We start from the raw sequence: 27,031 nt of genomic DNA on the forward strand, positions 1-27,031 counted from the left end.
TTCGGATCAAACGGGGCGGCGGCGGCCGGCCCCCTCCTGGGAATGATTAGATGATTAATGTAATGCTGTTTGAAGGGTCTCTGTTTTCTCTCTTAATTTGGGTCATTACTTAGAAAGCAAGCGTGAGATCATTTCATCAGCGTGCTCGGCGGCAGAGATAGCTATTCAGGAAATGGGCTAACGGAGCGGTAATCAGGACCCAGGAGGCGGCGGCGGCGGCGGCGGCGGCAGCGAGCTCTGGGAGCCAGGGCGCGCCCTCCGGCGGCAGGGCTCTCTGCACCGGGAGGCCCGCCCCAGACCAAGAGCGCAGGCCAGTGAGCCTCGAGGCTCTGGCTGGGCTGGGGGACTCTTACCCTCCAGTTCTCGCCGCCAAGGGAGATTGGGAGCGGTGGTTGCCCTCCTTAGGTATCCCGGAGAAGGGGACGTGCCCAGAAGCGCTCCGGTGGGGTAGGGCGTAGACCACTTACCCTCACGGGGCGTGGCGCTTTGCTCAAGGACGTTCCCCAAAGCTGCTCCCTAACACCCAGTCGCTTTTAACCCTTTTCTTTGAATTTGCTTACCCAAATAAGGCAACACCCAGAATCCCAAGCGTCTGAACAGTCACCAAATAAAAACTTGGCACCTGCTGTAGGCCGACGTAGGCCTGCTCGCCCTCACTCCTGGGGGCCTTAGCACACAAGCGCAGCAAGAACACCGGTTTGGCCTCAACCCTGGCCCCAGCGCCCCAAAGTTGGTGCATTTAGGAAGGAAATGCTATAAATGCCTAATTCCTTTTCGTTCTTTGGGGTTACTGAGCTAACCTCACCGCGAGGGGAGAGGGGGAAAAAAACGCGCACTAATGATTGTTTATTGAGTTATATACGTATATATTCCGTGTTCGCTTGTACAGGAGGATTTACATGGCTGTATAAAGATGGTTAGGGGCACCGCGCTCTTCTGGGGCGCTCACGGTGACAGGCTGGGGTTAAAACTGGCTGCCCCAGGAGAAGCGGAGGCCTGGAATTAAATACGTTTCGGCGCACTGGATTTAAATAAGTTTCCTGAATATACAAAGGTGGGGGCCACGAGTTTGCTGCCAGTCATCGAGGAAACATTTAGCTTTCCAAAAATATGCTGGTTTCGATAAATAGATTTTAGCCTCTCTGCTATAGTTTTTTTTTTCTTTTAATTTTAGAAATAAGTTTATATGTGTGATCTGTTTTCAGGTGGTACAGGGAGGGAAGGAAGGGCAAGGCAGTAGCTCTCAGCTCTGCACTGTCCTAGTCAGGTCCTTTGCGGAGGGGGCAGCAGGGCCCACGCTGTCGTGGAGTTTGCGCACATGTTTCTTTAAGTCAAAGTTTCTGCAAAACCCTTTGCCGCAAGTGGCGCACGTGAAAGGCTTCTTGTCGTTGTGGGTGTGCATATGGAAGGTTAGGTTGTAGACCTGGTGGAAGGCCTTGTTGCAGATGGTACATTTGTACTGCTTCTCGCCGCTGTGGGTCAGCTTGTGGTTCTTGTAGTTCCCTACAAGAGATCAAGAACAAAAAACGTGGGGGTATGGAGTAGAATGGTGGGGAGGAAGAGGCGGGCGTCCCAGGGGCAGCCCAGGTGCCTGCTCAAAAAAGGCGACGCTTGGCTAGGCGGGCGCGACCTCTTTGAGTGCAGAAGTTGTCAAACTTCGTAAGCGTCAAGCTGGGTGCTCTCCCGACATAACCGAGACTGAGTCCCGCAGAGCCGCTCTGCGCTCCGGCTCTGCGGGCCACAGAGGCTGGTGCAGCGTCCCTCCCGCCGCGCTCCGCCGGCCGGGAAACTTTTGCGTAGCCCAGAGACGCACCGAGTCCTTTTCCTGGCTGATGCCTCGCTAGAAGAAATTCGCACGAACCCGGGCTTCGTCCTTTTTTTCTCTCTCTCTTCTTATTTTTAAAGTTACTTCTTTCTCGCCCCCCAACTACCACCTGGAGATCCAAAAGTGCCTTGGAAAATCCGAGCCGGGGGCAAGGATCATACCGGTTTCCCCCAGTCTTAAATTGTTCCCGGGAGGAATTTGCCTCCAATATTTTTCATTTGAAAGGGAAGTCCCAGATACAAACGGAACCCTTTTCTATAGGGCAATACCCTCTCCTTTTCCTACATCCCTTCCCTCTGTCTCCGGACTTCCTTCCCACCTCTTGAATTCGAGTCTTTCTGTGCACCCAGCCTACATACAGCGTGGTCTACTAACCCCGCTAGGAGAGCTTTCCCCTACACCAGGCACAACCCGATTCTAAAGAAATGCTGCACCCGCGCCTGCAGCTTTCGCCTTCTCTCTCCAGATCCCTCTTTGCCTTCCTGCCAGCCAGTCGAGACCCAAGTCTTGAGGTGAGGTGAGAAGAGATGGCCTCGCCCGGCACGTTACCTTTTTGGTGAAAGCCTTTGCCGCAAAATTCGCAGACGAAGGGCTTGTAGCCCGCGTGGATGCGGATATGCGTGTTGAGCGTGGAGCTGCGGTTGAAGGCTTTGCCGCACTGGTTGCATTTATGCGGCTTTTCCTGCGGAGAGGGGCGAGCGCACAGTAAGGCCAAGACCCTGGCCCAGAGGCCACCTCGGGAACACCTGGAAGGGACACCCCCTCCCCCCTCTCAACCCTAGAGGGTAAGGGATAATCTTTGGCCATCCTATCCCCAGTGTTATCACTAAGATTCTGGGGGTTGCGCGAGGGCTGGGCCCGACCCCGGGGGCCACGTACCTGGGTGTGGATAATTTTGTGCCTGCAGAGCGTGCTGGCCTGGCGAAAGCCTTTGCCGCAGACTTTGCATACGAACGGTCTGGCTCCGGTGTGGACCGGCATGTGGCGGGTGAGGTTATAGTGAGCGTTAAACACCTATGGGAAGACACGGGGGACCTATATGGTGCGTCTGTCCGAGGGTCTACAATCAGTCCCGGGGGGACCACAGCCTACCTCCCCAACCAATACTCCCTTCAGAAACCAGAACATTTTTCAGTTTGGAAAGTGCTTCCCAAACTCCTGCTTACACCGATACTGTGTGACCGCTTACAAGGGCATCCCCATTTTACAGAATAGGAAACTGAGGCCCAACTAGACTCCCAATTTGGGTAGTCAACTACTGGGGAGCTCCTCAGCTTGAAGAAGGGCATTCCAGGCTGCCCCAAGGAAGCCGCCGCCGCCGGTCGCCCCTCCCGGCTCCCCGAACCCTGGGCCTCACCTTGCCGCACACCTCGCAGGTGAAGTTTTTGGGCTTGCCATCTGCGGAGCCCCCTGGCAGCTTGCTGTGGCCCTTGACGCCTCCGCGCTCGGCAGTCAGGGCCGAGTTCTCCTTCAGTACCTGCTCCAGTGGCGCCGGCAAGCGCTCCTTATGGGGATAGGGAGCCGGATGGGGGAACTTGTCCGCAGCCAAGCCAGCCAGCTTGGCGTTCTCCAGCAGAAAGAGCTTGGGGTGAGCAGCCAGGGCGGCGGGGGCCTGTGCATTTAGGAGGCCAGACGGGAAGAGGTGGCCGCTGAGGAGCTCAGACGGCGGGTACGCGGTCGAGTCCAGGTAGTTGAAGTAGTAGAGTGAGCCGCTGGCCGGCAGCCCCACAGCCTGGTTGATGACCTGCGGCTTGATGACCCTGCCCGCGGGCAGCGCAGACGGCGCCAGGCCCAGCTCGGCCTTGCAGCACACGCCACAGTTGGTTTTGCACAAGCCGCTGGCGCCGCACACTGGGGCCCCCCCGCCGCCGCCGCCGCCACCGCCGCCGCCTCCGCCGCCGCCCGCCCGGAGGCTGCTTTTCCAGAGCTCCGAGTAACTGAGCAGTGTCTTTGACGGCACCTCGTAGCCTAGGGGCTGGAGGGGGATCATACAGGGCAGCGGCGAGCAGAGGTTGAGCAGTTTCTTGCCCTGGCTGCCGTCCGCCTCTAGCGCTCCAGGCCGGGGCTCAAAGGGCGCGCGGGGCTCCGACGTCTTGGCCATGATGCGCTCGATGGAAAAGGCCAGTGTCTTGGAAGTGGCCGGCGACGCTCCGGCGCGCGGGCAGGCCGGGGGCACCATGGTCTCCAGGGAAGCCGAGCTTGCCATGGCGCGCGGAGCTGAGCCGAGCCAGGCTGGGCCAGGGCGCAGCCTCTCTCCTCTAAGTCTGCATTCCGGAAAAGGCAGGGGGGAAAACTGCAATTTAATAAGCACCTAGTCGGGCCCGAGTCACCCATTTGCATTCAAATGAACGGGGGCAAAACAAAGTGCACCCAAGGGTACCAAATTACCGCCCATTAACCCGGCGCGCAAAGGAACCCACCAGCCCCTGCCCTGGGACTTTGAAAAGGGGAAGAAGGGGGAGGGTTTACAAAAGAAAAGGGGGGGGCGGTGAGAAAAGAGTCTCAAATTAACCCCCCTGAGCCCTTCCCTGGACCCAGGCCTCTGCCACGCGTGCTGGGAGCTGGACAGTGAAGGGGCAAAGTTAAAGAGGACCGGAGAGCCACCTCGCATTTACCTCTTTCCCCCACCACCAAGGAGATGCGTTCCGAGCCATGCAGCGTGTCTCTTCTGTCACATTTTGATGGCAAACATCTTCCCCTCCGCGTGAGATCACTGTCTTTTACATTCAGCTGACATCACATGAAGTCACTTGAAGTGGAATGACATGGGCGGCGGCGCGGCTCCCGTAGCGGCCCCTGTGTTCCCCCGCGCCTGCCGGCCGCCGCCACCACCGCCCCTCAAACTTTAAAAGGAGGCAACTGGCGCCCGCGCTCCCCTCGGGAAAGTGCGAGCGGTTTGCGAATCGGGAAAGAGGGAAGAGACGGGAGGGGGAGGGGGAGGAATCGTGATGGTTTTGCCGGTGGAAGGAAAGGGGGGGGGGACCCAAACCCAAACCTAGGCAGAGTTCCGTGCGTGATTCACAACTTTGGAGGCCTGCAGGTTTGGGGGACGCGGGGAGGGCGGAGGGTCCCGGACGCGGAGCGCCCAAAAGGGCCCCTGGGTGTCAGTCTAGTAGCCGAAGTATCCCTTAGCCCTCCGCAGCCGAGCTGGGCATCGTGCTAATAAACTGCCATTTACCCACGGAACCGGCGCCAGCCCCGAACACGCGCAAATGATAATTACCTCATTAGGATGTGGCGCATGGACGCGGGCGCCGCGTTTGGAGGGGAGAACTTGTTAATAGGGAAATATTAATTTATGCAAAAGCAATGAGCTCGCCTTGGCTGGCGTCGGAGGTCGGGAGAGAGCTCCCACTGCCTAACTACGACCCCGAAGCGTCACGGAGAGCAAGGCCGCGCGCAGGGATCTCGGGGGCCTCCGCGCAGCGCAGGTGCGCCTCCGGCTTTACCGCTGGCTCTGAGTCTGAGGCTGGGGAAGACTAAACCAGGAGGTGGAAGACTTTTGGAGATCCTAATAGATCAGAATTGTTGATTTATGATCGGGTTTCTGAGGCAAAGCCGGGTTCTGCTTCTGGTTTAGGGCTGCGTGCGGGAAGGATTCGGAGGGCAGCTCTCCCAGCTGATGGGTATTTACTGTTTGTATAATTGAGAACGTCCAATCTCCACCTGTTTAAGGAGCAGATTGAAACAGCAGAACCTCCCCTGGATCCTATTAAAACGTTTTTCCTCCTAAGGCCATTCAGTCGAACCAATTTTCCGAAGTGATTCATAGAGCTGAATTCTGCCAAGGCAGCTCTTTCACTTTTAGCCACTAAAGCACCGCGTGGAACCGGGTTTTGTGTTTTTCTAAAATAAAGAGAAGGATTATCAGAGAGGAGAGGGAGGGGGCCTGAAGAGGGGCGGGCAGAGACTTAGTGTGGCCAGAGGTACAAGCAGAGGGAAGAAAAGACCCTTTTCCAGACAGGCCCCAAGTAAGTTCGGAGGAATTCAGCGTTTTGTGCCTGGCGCACAAAAGCAGCGCGCTCCGCGCTTGGTTTGGAGGGGCTGAATTCATCTGTTTGCAGACCATTCCACCTGCGTATCACAACAAACTGCTCAAAGACGCTCCAGCACTTTCAACAGGCCGGGTGCTCTTGGCGACAACAAAAGTGGTCGAGGCTGAGGGTTCTTATGGAGGGGGATGGTGGTGGCTAGCAAGAGAGCGAGCGAGAGAATTAGGTTTAGGAAAGGGGGAGGAGGGGTACAGGGGTTTTTTGAAAAGTTTGGGCCGGTTTTGTTCGCGGGACAATTATATCTTGCTAGCTAGCTTTTGCAAGACCACGAGCTTTGTAGCCTCAACCACAGTTTAAGAGGATTACGGTGGGTATAATATGAGCAAACAGGGTTTGATAGTGAATTCCATCTCCAAAGACACACGATCATGTGAAGCCAGAGAAAGTGGTGGTAGAGGTAAACCCTCTGTTTCTTTACCCAGGAACAAGTCTTGAGGGGGCTGAGTATCCCGTCCTAGGGCCCTCCGTGCTGCGAAACATCCCTGGAGAACGTTAAGGGACGGGGCAGAAAAGCTCTAGTTTTAACTTCAGGCAAATCACTCCCTTTTTCCCTTCAAAACGTCTCTTTCCTTCTACTCACCCATCCAGTTGCCGCTGCTTTGAGGTGCAATTTTAGACAGGATTTGGACATAGCAGGTAAGGAAAAGGAAAGGTGTACTTGGAAAGAAAAGAGAGGGAACAGAGAGAGGTCCCTGAGGGAAAGTGGCTTGGAGGTGGACTGCAATAGGCTAATGCTCTCACCCTGCCAAACTCTGAAACTGCCCCTAAATTCCACAATCCTAAGTCTGTTCCTGTAACATCACCCTCCCACCCCCTCCCCAAACTACCAGATTTCTAAGCCTAGAGCCTTGCTCATCTGGAGGAGATCATTTCCACATAGCCCATTTAATTTAGAAGATGTTCAGAGAGACAGAATTCCAGACCCAGGGTACCCCCATCCCTATGTTAATGTGAACACAAGAGCACAGATTACTCCCTCCTCCCACCAAACATGAAACAAACCAACTCACCCCAACATTGAAACAATATCAATACACCTGCAGCATCTCAAGACCCAAATTTCTATCCCGACTCTCCTGTGGATCCCGTTTGCCACAAGTACTGCACCCCAACCCTTTTTCCAAATTGGGTAAATGTTGCTCTCCTCAGCAGCTTGAAAGATCTGCTGGTTTGAAAGCTTCATCAGGCTGAAAGGCTTCCAAGGGCTTCCCATGAACCTGCCTTGCCATTTCTATCGCTTTTTGTGGCTGCATAAGCCATCTTTCTCTCTCTCTCCAGCATCACAAAGGAGTGCTACCTCCACAGAAAGAAAACATTTGGGTAAAAACAAGTTGCCCCTAATGTGCCTTTCTTTCCAAATGTTGGGTGAATACACTGGCTTTTATGAAAGTATTTAATTAGCTTCCACAAACTTCTCCTTCCCTCGCCTGCAGATTATATTGAAGTGGAGGGTTGGAAACTATTTTACACCTTGCCACTCACATGTTAATTAATCTCTATCTAACCCTAATTGCAGTTTATTCAAGCACCGCTCAACAGCTCACCCACACAATAAACACTGATCCTACTTTTATACATATTACTTCACGTTAACACATTGAGTAATTAACTCCAGTACCAACTAATAGTGCAAACAAATATTTTCTGTAAACGAGATGATTTCAGGCAGAATAATAGAGGACTGGGGAAATGTGGCGCATGGTGGAGGGAGTGCTGAGATTTCCGTTCGCTGTCCCCAAATCCTCCAAATTCATTCTTATATACAGCATCTTTTTTTGTTTGTTTGCTTTGAGGCTGGGCTTTCTTTTCCTTTTCTTTCTTTTTCTTTCCTTTTTTTTTTTTTTTTTTTAAGAGGGACAACTACAGAAATTAAAAGTTCACAGTTTTAGGGAGTTGGTGGAAGGGTTCTGTGGGATTTGGGGTGACATTTTTTCCACCTACACATTTTCAGTAAAGGAAAATCCAAAATAACTCGACATGAAGGGCAACATGGGGCTCCAGGGCTAAGCAGATGTTTCAGGGATGTGCATTCATTTACGGAAAATAAAGTCATCTTATCCCTCCCTCCCCAAGAAGTCTGTCCCTCAAAGCATGATTTTCCAGTAGAAGTGGCCTGAGGCTATGGTGACATTCTGGAAGTCCCAGTCTCTTTCCCAACCCAACAGGTACACAAGCTCCACGTTGGAGGTGTTGGTGCCTTCGGGTCAAGAGGAGGACCCAGCAAACCGTCTGACCGGGAGGCACGCGGTGGCGGCCCAAGCGAGGCCTACTAGGCCGCAGCACGCGCTCCGCTCCAGGGTAGGAGTCTTAGGATGCCCTGTGTAATCCCCGGGCGCCCAAGCCCGTGGCCGTCCGATTCGTGGGCTGCAGCCCGTCACGCACAGCCGCCGGACCCGAATCCACCTTGGCGTCTTCCCCAGCCCGAGGCCTCAGCCCCAGGCCTATTTCATTTGGAGCGCCTCAGCCGAGAGCCGGATGCTTTGGCTTCTTCGCCATCTGGCCCTAGGTTGGGCCTCAAACTCCCGGCGGCGGTAGGGAAACACACCATCAGAGTTAGGCCTGAGGCCCCTCGGCGGCCTGTGTCCTTCACACGCCGAAGAGCAGGACGCCGAGGCCGGGCGCATCCGTGGCTCTGCGGGGCCTGACCCCGGCGGCGACCTCTGGAATCCGCGGCGGTGCGACGCCGCGCCCTGGCCAAGCAACCCGCACACCACTGACTGGGGATCCGGGCCCAACCTCAAGGACTGGAGCGCAGTGTTTTAATTGAAAGCGCGGGTTTAAGCACAGCTGGCGGCTGTCTATTGATTTTACAGGAGCTTCTCTTATGGGAAGCATATTAAATATGACTGGCGCGGCTAGAGCTGAGCCTCTCCTCCCGCCCCTTCCCTCTGGCCATTTTATGGTCACTAACCCGAAGCACTGTAATGATGACTTTTATTTTAAAAACATTTTTTAAAAAATGCCAGAAATCGCCCTCTTTTTAGGACAAATTAGCAGATGCCTTCTTGCGGTGTAGACAACCTCAGAAGAAAATCCCTTTATTGCGCAAAACGCTCACACATTTGCACCACGGAAGAAAAAGGCAAGCATTTCCACTCCAAAAAAAGTGTTCCAATTTCAGCCCCGGTGGCATGCATATCTTGGTTCTGGATGACAAGGGGCACTATTATTTTAAAAATCGTTATTATTTTCTCATCTGGTTGCAATACATAACACATCGCCCTATGTATGCCATCTCCCCAGGAAGCAGAGCAGCTTGGAGGGAGAAGGCTTGCTCGCGGCTCCCGAGTTTGGGGAAACACAGGCACTGGGGACTCCGCTCCTTCCTGACATTTTTTTTGGGGGGTGGGGGAAAAACCAACCCTGAAACAAACAAACTTTATGGTTTAAGGGATCTCTTTTCCTGTTCCCTCCCTCCCTCCCTCCTTCTTCCCTCCAGCTCTCCTTCCTTCCTCCCTTCCTTTTCTTCCTTCTTTCCAAAGGAACATTTAGAATCTGATTTACTTGGTGCCGCGCTTAACCGCTGCTGAAAATAGATTAACTTCTGAAGAGAAATTCTTTTGCTATCCTCTCTTTTTTCCCCAGGAAGCATTTTATTGAAAACATTCGAACTGGCTTGCCCGTGGCGGGCTTGTCCAAAGCACAGGGGCCTCCGCCTTCGGTGCGCGTTGTTCTCAGGATTAGTGCTGTCGGGAGACAAAGAGCCCCAGATACCCGAGGCCGGGAGCGCCGGAGAGCTCCCAGGTTTCGGGTACCCTCGCGGAGCACGCGACCACAGTCCCAGGCCTTTAGGGACAGATGGGCCAGAGCCGTCTGCATCTGCCCGCATCCTTTGGGAGGCTGCGATGATCGCAGCCAGGGTGGCCGAGCGCCCGGCCCACTGCACCCGGCGGCTGTTTTGCAGCGCCCCTGGCATTCAGGGACTGGTTTGCAAATCTCAAAGCACCACAGACTAGTTTTCACCCTGGAGCAGGAAAGGCGCCTATTAGCCAGGGGCAACCGGCTTTGCAGCCCGGGGCGGGGGCGTAGGGGGAGGGGCGGTGGTGCAAACCTATCATGATTTCCAGGATCCTCCCAACTCCCTCCGCGATCACATCAGAGGACATTCGCTGAGTCTTCGGAAATCTGGGCAGCGTATACACTTCTAGGCCAGAAGAATTCTCCTAAAAGAGCAGGTCTGCAGTCTATCCGTGCAAGCTTAGTGCTCTTCTCTCTGCCCTGGATGCATATATATTCACAAACATATATATGCAAATCATATATATGCATATTGTTTATATGTATGTACGTATGTATATACTTGTATACTATCGACAACTCATCGCTAGAAATGCTATTTAATTAGGAATCTGATCCAATACCCGCGTGCAGCAATTTGCCAGCAGACGTGTCATTTTGTAAGGCGCAGTGAGGGAAGGAAGTCGTCTCGCCTACCTGGGTTTTCCACTTGCTACGCGATTTTGGTGTGCAACCCAAAGGAAATAATCGTTTAAAGAGAACGATGATGATATATTTTTATATATGATATAACACACACACACGTGTATGCATGTTTGAAATTAAAAGGCGTTTTGGTGACTGACTGGCCCTGCGTAGTTGAGAGATGTCGGTTTCCGACTCCCTGGGAAGACGGCTTAGGATCCTCCGCGTTATTTAACTTGGCAGCTGGTTAAACTCCGCGGTGGAGCCTGCCCAAAGGTATTAGCGTTAAGTGCTGAGAGCAGGAGTTAAGCCGGCAGGGAAAAGGGACCGGAAGGGGTACAGGGGTGAGGGAAACCGATTTCAGACTTCCCCCAACTTCTGTAAGTTTGCCAGGCAATGTGGATCTGAGTTGGATGATGCATTGAAAAAGAACCTGAAGCGTTGTGATCGCTTTGCAAGCGAATCTCTCAGCTCTGTTTTGTTTGTTTGTTTTGTTTGGCTTTGATAAGAACTTCTCGTGTTTACCGGCAAACGGAAAAGTTCTCTCTTGCCCGAATCTCTGGAGCTCTCAGTCGAATCCCATCTTTCCTTTACCTGGGTAAAGATCCCTGATGCTCCACCCGGGAGTTTATAGCCTGACTTAGGTGAAGACAAAATGAGAACTCTAAAATACTGCAAAGAGCCCATCATTCAATCAAAAAAGGAATCAATCTCTTCTTTCTGCTTCCATTGCTGCCTTCATCACACACACAGACTCTCCCTTTTTGGGAATGAATCTAGGGTAGCAATTAGTAGATGATGACTTATTACTGAGGGCCTATTGCATGTCACAGCACTAAGTTTAATACCCACCCTAGTCAGTCCTCAACATCATCCTGTGAAGCCAGTGTATATAGTAGATATCTCCATCATACAAATGTGAAAATTGAGGCTCTTGGAAGCTGGGTAGCATGTCAAAGCTCATGTAACTGGTAACTCCTAAGCACCATGCTAAAAACCCAAAACTAAACAACAGGCTTGTGCTGCTGGTGGAATGGAAATAGGGACAAACACTTTGGAAAACTGCATGGCGGTATCTACTATGGTTGAGTGTTTACATTATTTATGACCCAGCAGCACCACTCCTAAGTATATACCAAACAGAAATGAGTACCCGTATTCACCAAAAGACATGTACTAGAATGTTTACAGCAGCACTATTTGTAATAGCCCTAAATTGGAAATTGACTGAATAACCGTCAAGAGTGGAACCCATAAGTAGTGGTATACTCACAAAATTAAATACTATACATCAATAAGAATCAACAAACTACTGCTACACTCAACTTCATGAATGAGTTTCAAAAATAATGTTAAGCAAAAGCAGCCAGATCCAAATACTTGGTACTGCGTGGTTCCATTCAAAATAGGCAACATTTGGGGACAGAAGAGAGGGGCTTCTGGGGTACTGAGAAAGGTCTGTTTCCCGATCTGGGTTCTGGTTTGTGAATGTTCACCAAACTATTTACACTTATTATTTGTATACTTTTCTAACTATCTGTTAAATATACTTATTTATATTTCTATATACATATTATAATATCTATATATCTGTTGAATTAGTGGAGTTAGTTTGACTTGCTCCCATCCCTCAATTTCCCAAAGAGACACTACTCCTCACCTGCCTCTTGAGTTATGCTCTTTTAATTTCTTTCTCTGGACCAGACAACCACATCAATTAATTGGCCTCTCATCTAGACTTTTAAAAACAAGCTGCATCCAGACTTCTAACACAGTTGTCTTTGGAGCCAGGCAGTTAATCCAGCTTCTTAGGGAACCTGCAATAAGCTCAAGAATGCTTAATCAAGGGAGCTCATTTGCAGCATTCTTCTCACCCACAACCTCAGCAGATGAGTGGCAGCTGTGAACTTGAATCTGTACCCCTTGCCCCGGGGTTCTAGGTGAATGACTTCAGGCTAGAGACTGCCTCAAACTTTCCAGAGACACTATCTAGCAGGTTGCCTTTGGAGGTGGAGGATCTGGTTGAGGTCAGGAGGACAGGGTCTGGGATGTTTGTAGCAACTGGCATTAATAGAAAGCCTTGGCAAGTCCTTAGAGCTCAACTCACTGGGTCTTGGCCCTAGACAAGACCAGGGGAAAAAAGACAAAATCTTGGCTCCTTGGCAAGTGACCCAGTTAGCAGAACTGGCTATTTTGCTCTGGGAGAGGGTGGGGAAGTTTATTTTAGCAAGAAAAAGCCTTGGAACACAGAAACCAAACCAAATACTTGACAATCCCTTTGTGCAAACCCATGGTGAATCCTGCCAGGGACACACATTACAAATCCGACTTCAGCACTTCAAGAAAGATACCAAGAACCTACAGCTAAAGCAATTAAGGTGGGGGCAAGCAAAAGGTAAGAGCTGGTGCTCCAATTCACATAAATGAAAAAAGATAATTCTTGTCCCAAAAAATTGAGAGGAGATAGGACCTAAGGCAATATAATTCATTCATTAGTTAGCCATCTTGAGCCTTTAGCTATCTTAAGCCTTTCTATACTGGGCACCATCTAGATGCCATACAGAACAGTGCTTCCTGAGATAGACACAATCCCTGCCCTCATGGAACTTACATTCCATCATTCAACCAATAGGAATGCATAAGTAAGTATCCTCTGTAAACCAGCTATTTGCTGTTATTGGAGTATTGGAGAATGGATGATGGGCATGGTGGGGTGATATAAGACTCTCAAAAAGGGTGGAGTTAAAAAAAAAGTACAAGCAACCAGAAATAAACCCAAAGAATTCCCTGGCAGTAAGGTTAACAAATTTTAAAAACTTCTCACTCCAGCAGAAGTTACAGGCTAAAATCACAAATAATGACTTTCTGCAGGCATTTCCATGATGTGTGGGTAGATTCACCCTTTGGCAGCTCATTGCTTGGTGCTTTTTCTAGAGACAGATTTCTGGCCTGGGTGGAACTTGGGTCTCCTTGGAGCAGGGCATTTCTTAAAACGTTATGACACAACATAAAACTCCTTTCTGGGCTTTGTAGGGCTAAGTGTCTTTGAGGCAGTGTGGCTCTGCAATCAGATCAAGACAGAAGCCTGGCTTGTCCGTTCTGTGTGTTCACAGGCAAGTTACTAAACCTCTCTGCGAGGCTGAGTTTCCCATCTTTGACAGGAGAGAAATACCTGCTTCATCATAGGTAAGGACTAAAAGAAAATGCACAGAAGGATCTCAGCACTTGTAGCTGGCCAATACAAAACAGAGTATTCACTGTTGTGGTTATAATAACTATTTTTGATAACAATGGTTGTTCAGGCTGACTAGAGGAGGAGAGGAAAGAAGAGGGCAAACAAATTCTTATTCTGTTCTTTACTTTTATTTGATTTTGTAAATAAGATGGGTTTTTTTTCTGATTTAAAAAGTAATCGGGCCGGGCACGGTGGCTCAAGCCTGTAATCCCAGCACTTTGGGAGGCCGAGACGGGCGGATCACGAGGTCAGGAGATCGAGACCATCCTGGCTAACACGGTGAAACCCCGTCTCTACTAAAAAAATGCAAAAAACTAGCCGGGCGTGGTGGCGGGCGCCTGTAGTCCCAGCTACTAGGGAGGCTGAGGCATGAGAATGGCGTAAACCCGGGAGGCGGAGCTTGCAGTGAGCTGAGATCCAGCCACTGCACTCCAGCCTGGGCGACAGAGCGAGACTCCGTCTCAAAAAAAAAAAAAAAAAAAGTAATCGATGGAGAAATTTTGGGAAAAGTAGAGAATTACAAAGAAGAGAAATTAAAATTGCACAAATCCTACCACCCAGAAACCACAGACAAGTCTTTGGTGTATATTCTTTCTATGCATTTACAAGATGACATCATATGATACATGCTGCTTTATAATCTGCTTTTCCATTTAATATAGCATGAATATTTTCCCATGCTTTAAATATGCTACTAAGACATTATTTTAATGTCTCTATAGCACTTCACTATATGTCTTTCATGTGAGTTAGTCGTTTGTCATTGGATATTTAAGCTGTTTACAATTTTTTTGCAAGAGTTCCATCAGGAACATTCTCACACATGAATTTTGTGCATAGCTAATCCTGTAGGACAAATTCCCAGAAGCAGAATTACTATGGTAAAAGATATGCACATTTTTAAAGCTTTAGATACCAACTGACAAACTGCCCTTCAGAAAGGGGATACATATTTAGTCCCACTCCAGTCAGCAGGACGTGACAATTCCTTGTCCCCAGTACCTTCACAAATACTAGGTATAATCTTTTTAAAAATCCTTACCATTGCTTGAGCCTGGGAGGTGGAGGTTGCTGTGAGCAAAGATTGCGCCACCGCAATCCAGCCTGGGCGTCAGAGAAGACCCTGTCTAAAAAACAAAACAAAACAAAAGACTGGGCTCAGTGGCTCACATCTGTAATTCCAGCACTTTGGGAGGTGGAGGTGGGTGGATCACCTGAGGTTGGGAGTTCGAGACCAGCCTGGCCAACATAGTGAAACCTACTAAAAATACGTTTGGTGAAACTCTACTAAGAATATAAAGAATTAGCTGGGCATGGTGGCGATCACCTGTAATCCCACTTACTCAGGAGGCTGAGACAGTAGAATTGCTTGAACCCAGGAGGCGGAGGTTGCAGTGAGCCAAGATCACACCAATGCACTCCAGCCTGGGTAACAGAGTGAGACTCTGTCTCAAAAAAAAAAAAAAAAAAAAAAAAAAAAATCCTTACCAATTTGATAGACTCCAAATGATTTCTTATTGCTGTTTCTGCCCGTATATTCCTACCCAGGGCAGACTTGGGTGCCAAATTACAGAGAACTTAGAATGTAGAAAGAACAGTGCATACCTAGGTAACAGAAAAGAGGAAGACATGTGGGAAAAGACATCCAGAGAGATAAGCATCCAGAGAAAAAGGAGACCAGTGTCACATCCCTTTTGGCATGCAAGTGGTTCCAGATTGCTTTAGGCTTTGAACATTTTCTTGAGAAGCCTTCTCACTTCCCTGCTCTTGAGAACCCCCTAGTCAGAAAATGGGCTGCTGACCCTCTACCCTTCCTTCCTCCCTCCCTCCCTTCTTCCCTCCCTCCCTCCCTCTTTCCTTCCTTCCTTCCTTCCTTCCTTCCTTCCTTCCTTCCTTCCTTCCTTCCTTCCTTCCTTCCTTCCTTCCTTCCTTCCTTCCTTCCTTCCTTCCTTCTTTTCTTATTTTCGTTCTTTTCTTTTCTTTCTGACAGAGTCTGCCTCTGTTGCCCAGACTGGAGTGCAGTGGCATGATCTCAACTCACTGCAACCTCCGCCTCTCAGGTTCAAGCAATTCTCCTGCCTCAGCCTGGCGAGTAACTGGGATTACAGGTGTGTGCCACCACACCCAGCTAATTTTTGTATTTTTAGTAGAAATGGGGTTTCACCATGTTGGCCAGGCTGGTCTCAAACTCTTGACCTCAAAGTGATCCCCCTGCCTTGGCCTCCCAAAGTGCTAGGATTACAGGCATGAGCCACCGTGTCTGGCTCCTCTACACTTTCTAGACCTTCTGTTCTACATCTTGCTCGTGGGTGCTCATCTGGCCACCTGAACTTGAGCCCAGTGAGCAGGAGCCTGGGGCTAATGAGGCCATGGTGGTCTGTGTCTCTTCCAAAGGGCTCCCAAACAACTGGGTTCTGGCCTTGGCCAGATGTTTTACAAATGCAGCCTGACTGGCCAAAAGGGAGGACACTCATGAGAACAGCTGGGCCAGTGCAAACCTCTGACCATGACTACCATGCCTAGAAAAAGAATCAGGAGCTCCAGCCAAAGGAAGTACTAGAAATGAGAAGAGGGGTCCTGCCCATACCCCACAAATAGAAGAGAAGGTACAAACAGGAGGATTATTTACCTGCACGAGCTAGACTTATGTGCTGAATTTGAGCTCCCATGCAACCAGAGAACTGCATGCTTGTAGTTGCTACTCTGATTTCTGCTGTATCTCTTGTTGTGATTTAAAAATAGCCAAATCTTATTATGAGGAATTTCAAATATACACAAAAGAAGCACAGACTAATATCATGAACCTATATACCATCACCGAGCCCCAATAAGATCAATCCATGGCCAATCCTGATTCATTTACATATCTATCTATTTCCTCCTCATATTATTTTAAAGCAAGCCCCAGACATAATACTTTGTTATCCATACATTATTTAAAGACCATTACCTAAAATACAATAATTCTTTAACATCATCAAATAGTGTTCACATTTCCAATTTTTAAAATAAATGTCATAATTAAAAAATCCTTTGTTTAAATTATGGTCCAGATAAGGTTCACATATTATGATTGGTTGTTCTGCCTTTTAAGTCTCTTTTAATTTATAGATTTCTCTCCATTTATTTATTTTATTTTTTATTTTTATTTTTTGTCCTTGCAATTTACTTCTTGAGAAAATCAGGATGTTTGTCATGTAGAGTTTCCCACAGTCTGTATTTTGCTGACAGCATCCGTGTGGTGTTGGCAATTTTAAAGACTCATTTCTTAGGATGCTGTCCTTCTTTCCACCACCCCTTTTGAACATTCCTTTGCGAATAAAACTTTGCCATTTAAGCCCCCTGTGAACTCCTGGAGAACAGGGATCTGTCTTGTTCAGCTTTGGTCCTTGCAGTGTCATTCATCACCTGGGCCATAGTTATGCTTGGTTTCTTGATGCATCAAATGACTCAAAGAATTTTGCTCTCTTTTCTTTATATTTCTAGCGTGTACACCCTTGCACTCAGCTTATAGCAGTGTATTTTGTACAACTGCTTTTCTCCCCATATGTGTGTTCAGTGTCGAAGGACAGGACAAACTTCATGTTAGTTTAAATACATAGACCTTTTCTCCACAGTCCTGTAGACAATGCTCAGTGCAAATCAAAATTTTTTTTTTTTTTTTTTTTTTTTTTTTTTTTTTTTGAGACGGAGTCTCGCTCTGTCGCCCGGGCTGGAGTGCAGTGGCCGGATCTCAGCTCACTGCAAGCTCCGCCTCCCGGGTTTACGCCATTCTCCTGCCTCAGCCTCCCGAGTAGCTGGGACTACAGGCGCCCGCCACCTCACCCGGCTAGTTTTTTGTATTTTTTAGTAGAGACGGGGTTTCACCATGTTAGCCAGGATGGTCTCGATCTTCTGACCTCGTGATCCGCCCGTCTCGGCCTCCCAAAGCGCTGGGATTACAGGCTTGAGCCACCGCGCCCGGCCAAATCAAAATTTTTAGTCACTGTTGGTAACTAACAGGCTGACTGACTTTCCATTTTCTTCAGTTCCAGAATGTTGTATGCTGGTGCTTTCATTCTCCTTACTAATATTTTATTTTTTACTTTTATTTTTTTCCTTTTCCTTTTTTGAGATGGAGTCTCGCTCTGTTGCCCAGGCTGAAATACACTGGTGCGACTAGCTGGGACTACAGGTGCCCACCACCATGCTCGGCTAATTTTTGTATTTTTAGTAGAGACAGGGTTTCACCACGTTGGCCAGGCTGGTCTCTGAACTCAAGTGATTCACCTGCCTCGGCCTCCCAAAGTGCTGGGATTACAGGTGTGAGCCACTGCACCTGGCCCTTACTAATATTTTAAAAGGTGCTAAGTTTTTAACTGAAGAGAAGGAAGTCTTCCCAGACTGTCCCACCCACACCTCCATGGGTTCCTTGGGAGTGGAAGTGGTGCAAAGTAATGTACAGGAGAAACTTAACATTCTATGAATAAGGGCTTGCTAGGAGAATCAAAGGAAAGCCGATCAAGCCCTTATTGTTTAATTAACGTTGAGCATCGGCTTATTTAACAGAGTTTGCTGTGGTAGGTATTCTCTTTTGATTTCTGTTTGTAGATGAAATTAAGTTTTCACTTAGTATAAAGGAGTAAATAAATGAATACTGATCAACTATAGGGCTGTTAGTAGATTAAAGTTTTGTGTTTCCTCACTTTTTCTTGGATGCAATAATAATAATCGCTAACTCTAATTGAATTCAAACAATGTAATATAATATGTAGTGAAAATCAGGTCTCCCTTCCACCTCAAATCTCTAGTCTCTTTTTCCCCAGAGGCAATTACTGTTACTGGTTTCTGCACCTGTGGGTATGGTAATCATGTGCAATGATTGTTATTATTGTATCAACAATGTGACCCTATAAAGCAAATGGACTGGTTATCCTCCTCTTCAGACAAAGTAAGTGAGGTTTGGTGGGTATTAGTGATTAGTCTAAGGCCACATGTTTATTTGAATGGCAGAGTGGAAACTCACAGCTAGCCAGTTGAGACCACCCTGCCCCCCTCCTTGCTCATAACCACTAATTTCATCCATTCAGTTTCATCCTTCCAAGAAACACAAAAATATGACCTATTAATATCCTCAAACAATAAACCAGAGACTATCATTTGTTGAATTGTTATGGCCAGTTTGATGGTTTGACTTTCTTTCAAAAAAGTCAAAGTAGGCCAGATACAATGAATACACCTGTAATCCTAGCTACTCAGGAGGCTGAGATGGGAGGATCTCTTGAGCCCAGAGTTCGAGGCTGCAGTCAGCTATGGTTGCACTGCTGCACTCCAGCCTGGGTGACAGAGTGAGACCTGTTGCTAAAAACAAACAAAGAAAGTAAAAGCATACAGCTTATGTGCTTTGTACAAAAAAAAAAAAAAAAAAAAAAGAAAGAAAGAAAGAAAAAGAAAAGGACACTGTTGCTACTTTATAGGTAAATAAATTAGGATAAGAGTCAATGGATAAAGCAAAAAGTGAGATGAGGAAGAGAAAGATGAAGAGTTTTGGCAGATGCTCTCAAGTTTTCTGTGTGTGTGCACACAGGTACTACACCACGGACCCCACTGGCAGTCCAGTAAGCCTGCGGACCCCTTCTCAGAATAATGCTTTCATTTTTAAAAATTTTGTTATTATCATTTTAGAGATAGGGTCTCCCTCCGTGGCTCGGTGCAATGATGCAATCTTAGCTTGTTGCAGCCTCAAACTCCTGGGCTCAAGCAATCTTCCCACCTCAGCCTCCCACATAGCTGAGACTACAGGTGTATGCCACCATGCCAGGCTAATTTTAAATCTTTTTTGTAGAAATGGGGTCATGCTATGCTGACCAGTGTGGTCTTGAACTCCTGTGATCCTCCTGTCTCAGCCTCCGAAAGTAATGGAATTACAGGTGTGAGCCACCATGCCTTGCCCAGAATAATGCTTTTAAATGAATAAGATAAAATATATAGGCTTTTAAAATATATCAGTCATATTAATAATGTAGTTATCAAAATCTTAAAAAATAAATGTGTGATACTGTGATATATATGCTTCTTTCTTTTTTTTAAATTAGATTTTAAACTTATTCATGTTGCCTAACTGAAACTTTGTACCCTTTGAAGAATATCTGTCTGCATCCCCTACCCCTTGTTCCTGGTAACCATTGCTCTACTCTCTGCTTCCATGAATTTGAGTTTTTTAGATTCCACACATAAGTGAGATCACACAGTATTTGCCTTTCTGTACCTGGCTTATTTCTTTTAGCATAATATCCTCTGAGTTCATCCATGCTGTTACAAATGACAGAATTTCCTTTTTTTTTCAAAGGCTAAGGAGTCTTCCATTTATATAGACACCAATTTTCTTTATCCATTTATCTATTTCTGGGCACTAAGGTGGATTCCATACCTTAGTTTTTGTGAATAATGCTACAATAAACAGGGGAGTGCAGATATCTCTTTGGTATGCTTCTTTCCTAATGCATGAAATAAGATCTAGTGGCAGATCTAATAATTAAGGTAATTTAGAAGCACTGACCACTCAGAAATCATAACAACTGTAATGTGATAGAGATTTCCATTGGTCACAGAGTCACAAATACTACAAATGCTACTGTAGTTTGCTGTCTCCTATCTCCACTCCCATTCAACTTCATGAATCTCTTGAGTCCTAGCCAAACTCTCCAGGTTAAGAAGCTCTTCTTTGTAAGAGGACCTGAGCAGAGGTTAGAGGGTGATACTTAACCTTCCATCCTGTGTCTGCTGCTAGGACTACACTTTAATGCTACATTTTTCTTGTCCAGGTACCACCTTTATTGGTACACTTTTTTTTTTTCCTTGAGACAGCGTCTCACACTGTCACCTGTGCTAGAGTGCAGTGGCACGATCTCGGCTCACTGAAACCTCTGCCTCCCGGGTTCACACGATTCTCCTGCCTCAGCCTCCCAAGTAGCTGGGATTACAGGTGCCTGTCACCATGCCCAGCTATTTTTTTTTTTTTTTTTTGTATTTTTAGTAGACATGGGGTTTCACTACGTTGTCCAGGCTGGTCTCGAACTCCTGATCCTGTGATCCGCCCGCCTCGGCCACCCAAAGTGGTGGAATTTACAGGCATGAGCCACTGCACCCGACCGGGACACTTTTTAAAAGCAAAGTTGTTTGAAATGCAATCTTTTAAAATGTTTTAAATTTGAAAGAATGGTAAATGCATGGGGTTGAAATAATCAAACAATAATAACATTAAACACAAATTGAACTGAAAAATAAATCTCTTTTCCATCTGAAGTTTGCCATCCCCTTTCCCAGAGATAACCACTCTTATTAGTTTCTTCTAAATTTTTTTCCTACATCAGCCATTGCTCTCAGTTCCTAACAGTAGAACTTGACAGCAGAAAAGGAGTTTACACAGTAGCCCCCAGAATTGGCTGAAGGCCGGGACACAGGCTCCCTCAGGAACCAATGGACCAGTGAGGTGAGGCACAGCCAAAAGCAACCACAAGGCAACTCTGCGTGGGCTGCTGCTGCTGGGCCCACTCACCAGTTCCTGGATGCCCCTCAATGATCCCGAAGCCCAGAAAGAGTTATTCAATGCTGCCATGTCTTTTGGTCCTTTTCTCAAGAGTCAAGATTCTGAGCTAGAGCATCTGGTTATTAGGCACATTCCAGTTGTCAGGGGCAGGGGGAGGGAACATCCCTTCCCCTTCAGTTTCCATGGATTTGGATTCTGGGAAGCCAAAATGATAACTGTTCATTTGATTTATTGAAAAAAATACACACACATAAATAGATTTGCTTATTTTTTTAAACAAATGGGAGAGTTCTTTAAATGCTGGTCTGCCTCTTGATATTTTTTTAACTTAATAAAATATCAGCAATATAGCTCGAACATTTTTCAGTACCAGTTTTTATAGATCTACTTTGTTCTTTTTCCCGGCTCCATTGTATTCCACTGTATTGAAGGCTGGAATTTATTTCACCACCCTTGAGAGCCTTCCAAATCTAGCCTGGCCAGGCAATGCTTCTGGCAGGAGAACTGCTAATTCTGTCTTGCTGTTCTTAGACGAACATTGACCACAGACTCTGTCCTGGGTTGCAGAAGGGTGATTGTAGCAGATAATGTTGGTGTCCTGCCCACCTCTCTTACCGCTTCATTGCAACTGGGCTTGACTTCTCATTGCTGTTCTTGTACTTATTTGTCTTAGGGCTTTCTGTGATGATCAGAGCCTGCTTTGCCCATCAGCCCTGCATGTCTGAAATGCTGGAGAATTAACATCGCCTGCTCTCTCCCCCAAGCTGTCCTTGACCAATAATGAAAAAACAGTTGGAGTATAAATACCCCAGCTCTCTCACTCCTCAGGAGGAATAACTGAAAAGATGTTCTACACTGGCTCCCAGATTTTCCCAGAGTAATCAAACTTCAGTTACCCATAGTGGCTGCCTTTCTTCTCAATCTTTTCCCCCCATTCCTCTATTAGTGTTTCCTGGATCACCTCCCAAGTAAACCACTTGCACTAGAATTCTTGCCTTGGGGTCTATTTCTAGGGAAACACAAATTAAATCAGTGATGATGAAGAAGGGGAGACATGGAAAGAAACTCATTTATTTATTCATTCCTTTAATAATTATTTACTGAGATCCATAGTCAAAGACAAGTGAAGGAGAATGTGAAGAAATGTAGACAAGGGGAACAAATCCTTCCCTTTCAAGGCATAAAAGCAAATGCTAAAAAAAGAAGTGGATAGCAAGAATACCTTTCTTGACGCTGCTTAACACATTGCTGCCCAATCTACCACTGATCATGCGCTGTTCTTTTGGGAAGAAATGGAATAAGAACAGTGAGTAGCAGAATTCAGCTTTCTAAGGGTAGTGACTTGGCCATATCTATGATCTGTTCAAAGCCTGAAACATGTGGCAGGCTCTTAAATCCTTAAGAAATTAACAGTAGGCCAGGCGCAGTGGCTCACGCCTGTAATCCCAACACTTTGGGAGTCAGGCAGGTGGATCACTTGAGGTCAGGAGTTTGGGACCAGCCTGATCAACATGGTGAAACCCTATCTCTACTAAAAATACAAAATTAGACAAGCATGATGGAGGGTGCCTGTAATCACAGCTACTCGGGAGGCTGAGGCAGGAGAATCACTTAAATCTGGGAGGCAGAGGTTATGGTGAGCTGAGACCATGCCACTGCACTCCAGCCTGGGCAACAGAGTGAGACTCTGTCTCAAGAAAAAAAAAAAAAAGAAAGAAAGAAAGAAAGAAGCTAACAGTAAAATATCAGCTAACATTTGTTGAGCACTTAGAATGTATGCCTTTTTTCTTTTTCTTTTTTTTTAGCACTTCACACATGGAAATACATTTAATCTTGATGACAACCCAATGGGCTTATAACAATGGGCAATACCTAGGGTATGATTCTGACTATATCTTACAGATGAGATAACTGAGGCCTAGGGAAATGAAGTAATTTTCCCAAGGTCACGTGGCTAATGATTACCGCTGATCATCTGAAATCTGGATCAAGGTCATCCTGACCCCAGAACCTATCAGAACCTATGCTCACAACCTCTTCCTTCTATTCGCTCCTGTGATACCTGTTGCCCAATGGTCTACAAATCCTGCGGTCTCTTGCTTTCATCTTTACTTCAATATTTAAATAGAATGGTATGAGCTCCATCATTTGTAATAACAAGATCTAGCCCTCCTTATTCTCAGAGGTCATCTTTCTCTAATTTACTGGGAGAGAAATGAGTGCTTGTTTCAAGATCAACTCCTGAGTCTCTAGTTCCACCTCTGCCCTCAGTTTGCTTTGTGAAAGTTTCTTCTCTAGGACAGCACCAACTTTTCCTTGTGTTCTCCAAGAGCATATTAACCTAAGACTGTGTGTATAGCAGCCTTGTTATGGAAGTTTGGAGATGACAAAGAGTAGATGCAACCTGAAATTTATTGATTGTCATTTAATTAGAGCTCTGAAGAGTTCAGATTTTCCAAATACATTGTGATGTCAGTATCCTTCATATGCCTTGGAATTTTTGATCTATAATCTTGATGTCTGATTTTTATTTTTATTTTTATTTTTTGAGACGTAGTCTCGCTCTGTCGCCCAGGCTGGAGTGCAGTGGCCGGATCTCAGCTCACTGCAAACTCTGCCTCCCAGGTTTACGCCATTCTCCTGCCTCAGCCTCCCGAGTGGCTGGGACTACAGGCTCCCGCCATCTCGCCCGGCTAGTTTTGTTTTTTTTTTTGTATGTTTTAGTAGAGACGGGGTTTCACCGGATTAGCCAGGATGCACTCGATCTCCTGACCTCGTGATCCGCCCATCTCGGCCTCCCAAAGTGCTGGGATTACAGATGTCTGATTTTAAAAATTTTATTCAAAATTAGACTAATCAAACCAAAAAATACTGTGGAGGAATTTATCATGCTCAAAGCCCTGTTCCAGGAGGTGTAGGAGATGACTGAGTGAGGTTCATAGTTCAGTGGTTCTGTTTACAATAATATAGTGACATTAGAATTTGAAACCTAGCCATAGCTTCCACATAAACTGTACTTTTCTTTGCACCAAATACCACCAGTATTTGTCTTCTTATGTTGCCTTTGATTTTCTTTTAAACACATTCCAAAATTTCTGACACTTTCTCTGAAATTTGTACTATCTTTAATCACATGTTTCCTGCTTTAAGCAAAACCTTGTTTATTCTTTGCAATTGTATTTGCTGCCCAGGAAACAAGCCAACTTGTTTTTGATGGACAGAGGGAAATATGCCAACTTAATCATGTTTACAATTGCTTTTGGCCATCTCACCATCAATTCTTAGGAAATAAGAAAAATTTTATTTGTGTACTTTTTGCTTGTTGTTGCCTTTGCATTCCTCTTAATTTGTACTTGTGTGTATGTATTAATTGTAATCGTTTTATCCCTCTGTTAGCTGGTGGCTGTGATTAATTTGTTGTTCAGTGTTTTTCTTTGACCTTCAATGTACTGTCAGGGTAGAGAACTCTGCTGGCAGATTGCACCATCATCAGCCCTTTTCTCATGTTTTGCTTAGTTACAACAAATGCAGATTTACAACTTTAGATGAAATGCATGGTTTCATAAGAAGGAAAACAGATGATAATTTTAGTATTTAGATGAAGAAGCAAAACAACCTTGAATAAAAGATGAATATTGATTTTTAAAAATTTGTTTACCAAGAATTGCAGAATTATGCCTAATTTGACTTAATTTCAGATTTGTTAATTATGTGTCTGATATAAATTAGCCACAAAGAGAACACACTTAAATTTTAAAATTTAAAGGAAATGAACTTATTCCATTTCATGCTTAAACACTAGTCACACAACTCTTGTTGTTTCGTTGATTTCCTAAAATTTTTATAGAAATTCAAATTTATGACAGTGTGGCTGTTCATACCTGCACTGAAAATTGAGGTGAGGTGGATAGATTTTCTAAAGCCATCATGATTCCCCATGTTCTTTTGTAATTCCTTCTTTAGTAATTCCTTCCTTATAGACAGAATATATTGCAATAAATTTAGTGTATGTTTTCTTGGTCATGATCATACTCAGGTGTACATTGCTGATGTGCACGCGTTCAAGTCAAGCAACATTTATTGAGTGCCTACTACATCCCAGGCACCAGACTGCATACAGAAATGGATACACAGTCCCTGACCTCAACTAGTTGGCAGTAGTCTAGCAGGGAGACAGACACATAAACAGATAACTGTGATATAGTGCAGTTAGACTGGGATTGGATTTGGGGTGTTTCAGAAATTCTTTAGTCACACATTTTCAAACAGTCTTTTGGGTCACTTCCACAGATGGCTCATTTCCTCCATTATGTTTTGATCCATCCTAATTTCATCCTAGATTTTCAGTTTATCTTATTTTGCTCCTGTTTCTTCTTTGACCAGAAAATCTCCTTAAATACATTACATCCATTACCAAAGTACTGGTCTATATGTGGTCTATATGGTCTATATGGAAAGTCTATATGTGCAGAGGTACAAATGATCCTATCTATACTGATAAATGGAAAATGTGATTTGCCAAATAGTAGGCTCAGGATGATTCTCATTTATATATTGGGATCATTTATATATATATATAAAATCTCCAATATACTTGTATATGATTTGAACATATTTGGAAGAATATATGCCCATCTGTTAGCAATGGCTACTTTGGGGAAATGGGTGTTGGGGGGGGGGGAGGCTTGAACGTTTTGTTTCATATAATTCTGTTCTATTTGATTTTTTTTAACTTAAAAAATTTCTTTAAATGTTTTGAAAAAATTAAAAATAGTAGTTAGTTCTTGGCTATGCAGACCAACAAACCCAAACTAAGTGGAACTAAATGTCCTCCTTTGACACTTCAATCTACTCTTCCCATGATAATCTCTCCCAACGTCTTGCCTAAGCTTTCCCATGAAGCAGGCTTTCTTAACAAACTGGGCATATTCATTAATGTCTTAAGTTAACATGTATATGTTGAGTGTTTACTATGTGCACTGGGAATCCACCAGAGAAGAGAATAGTTTCCCATTTCTATGGTGTTCCAGTCAAGTGGCACGTCCCCTGGCCTCCACCTGGTCTTGTTCTTGTCCTTCCCAGCCCTCTCTATGGGCTCTTTAAGGCCTACCTCCTCAAGGAAGGCTTCCTTTCCTTCTCCCGCCTCTGAATCTTATAATATTTAGTCTGTGTCTTTGGAAGATTCATACTACCTATATTATAAGTTCTACAAGAATAGCAACAGATCATCTCCATCCTTGTACTTTCAGCCTTCGTTATTTGTCATATATTTATTGAGTACCTTGGGGACAGGGTGGAGAAGCTGGTATAGCCTGTACCCTCCTGAAGTAGAGGAAAGAGATATGAAACATGTAACAATGTACATAACCCATTCATGAGTAGTGTGAATACTAAGAGAAGTAGATACTGTCATGAGGATATATACTAAGGAAATAGATGCTGAACTGAGGGTGGTGTTTAGAAAGGCTTCCTTGGGGAGATCCAGTTTAGTGGGGATTTGATGGATGAGATGAGGTCATTTGGAGGCGGGCCCCGGGTGGGAAGAACTATGGTGCATAGCAGGAAGTTGAAGGTGGTGGGTGTGGATGAACCCTGGGAGTAAGAGGAGTAGGGTTAACAGAAGAGACTGGAGAAGTAGGCAAGGGTTGGATTGTTCATGGTCTTGAATGCCACCTTAAGGAGTTTGGGTTTCATTCTAAGGGGAGGGGAAGAATTGGAGGCTTTTAATTAGGGGAGGAACGGGATCATACTTGCCTTTAGAAAGGTCTCTCTGACTGATGAAGGGAATGGAACAGAAAGAGTCCAGGTGTTCCTAGCACAGTGCCTGCCTGACCAGTATGTACTCAAGTATTTGTGGACCAATTGTTCATAAAGTGAACGCCTTTCTATCGGGTTCACAATTTCCTTGATATCTCCTACATCTAACTGGCACTTTTTCCTGTGGTGTCTTCCTTAGCCTTCAAATAGCT

The 27,031-nt window shown here is 46.1% G+C and overlaps 1 protein-coding gene across 1 annotated transcript; it reads right to left on the reverse strand.

Annotated features, from left to right (window-relative positions):
• Positions 1 to 835: 835 nt before the first annotated feature.
• Positions 836 to 4,712, reverse strand: FEZF2 (FEZ family zinc finger 2). The gene is made up of 5 exons (XM_010357833.2): positions 4,441 to 4,712; positions 3,183 to 4,089; positions 2,705 to 2,839; positions 2,375 to 2,507; positions 836 to 1,503 (listed from the first exon to the last, which is right to left on the reverse strand). Exons 2-5 carry the CDS (start codon positions 4,029 to 4,031, stop codon positions 1,244 to 1,246), a joined length of 1,377 nt encoding a protein of 458 aa, XP_010356135.1. The 5' UTR covers positions 4,032 to 4,089; positions 4,441 to 4,712; the 3' UTR covers positions 836 to 1,243.
• Positions 4,713 to 27,031: the final 22,319 nt, after the last annotated feature.

The sequence above is a fragment of the Rhinopithecus roxellana genome, chromosome 1 (assembly GCF_007565055.1).
Source record: "Rhinopithecus roxellana isolate Shanxi Qingling chromosome 1, ASM756505v1, whole genome shotgun sequence".
Taxonomy (NCBI): Eukaryota; Metazoa; Chordata; class Mammalia; order Primates; family Cercopithecidae; genus Rhinopithecus; species Rhinopithecus roxellana.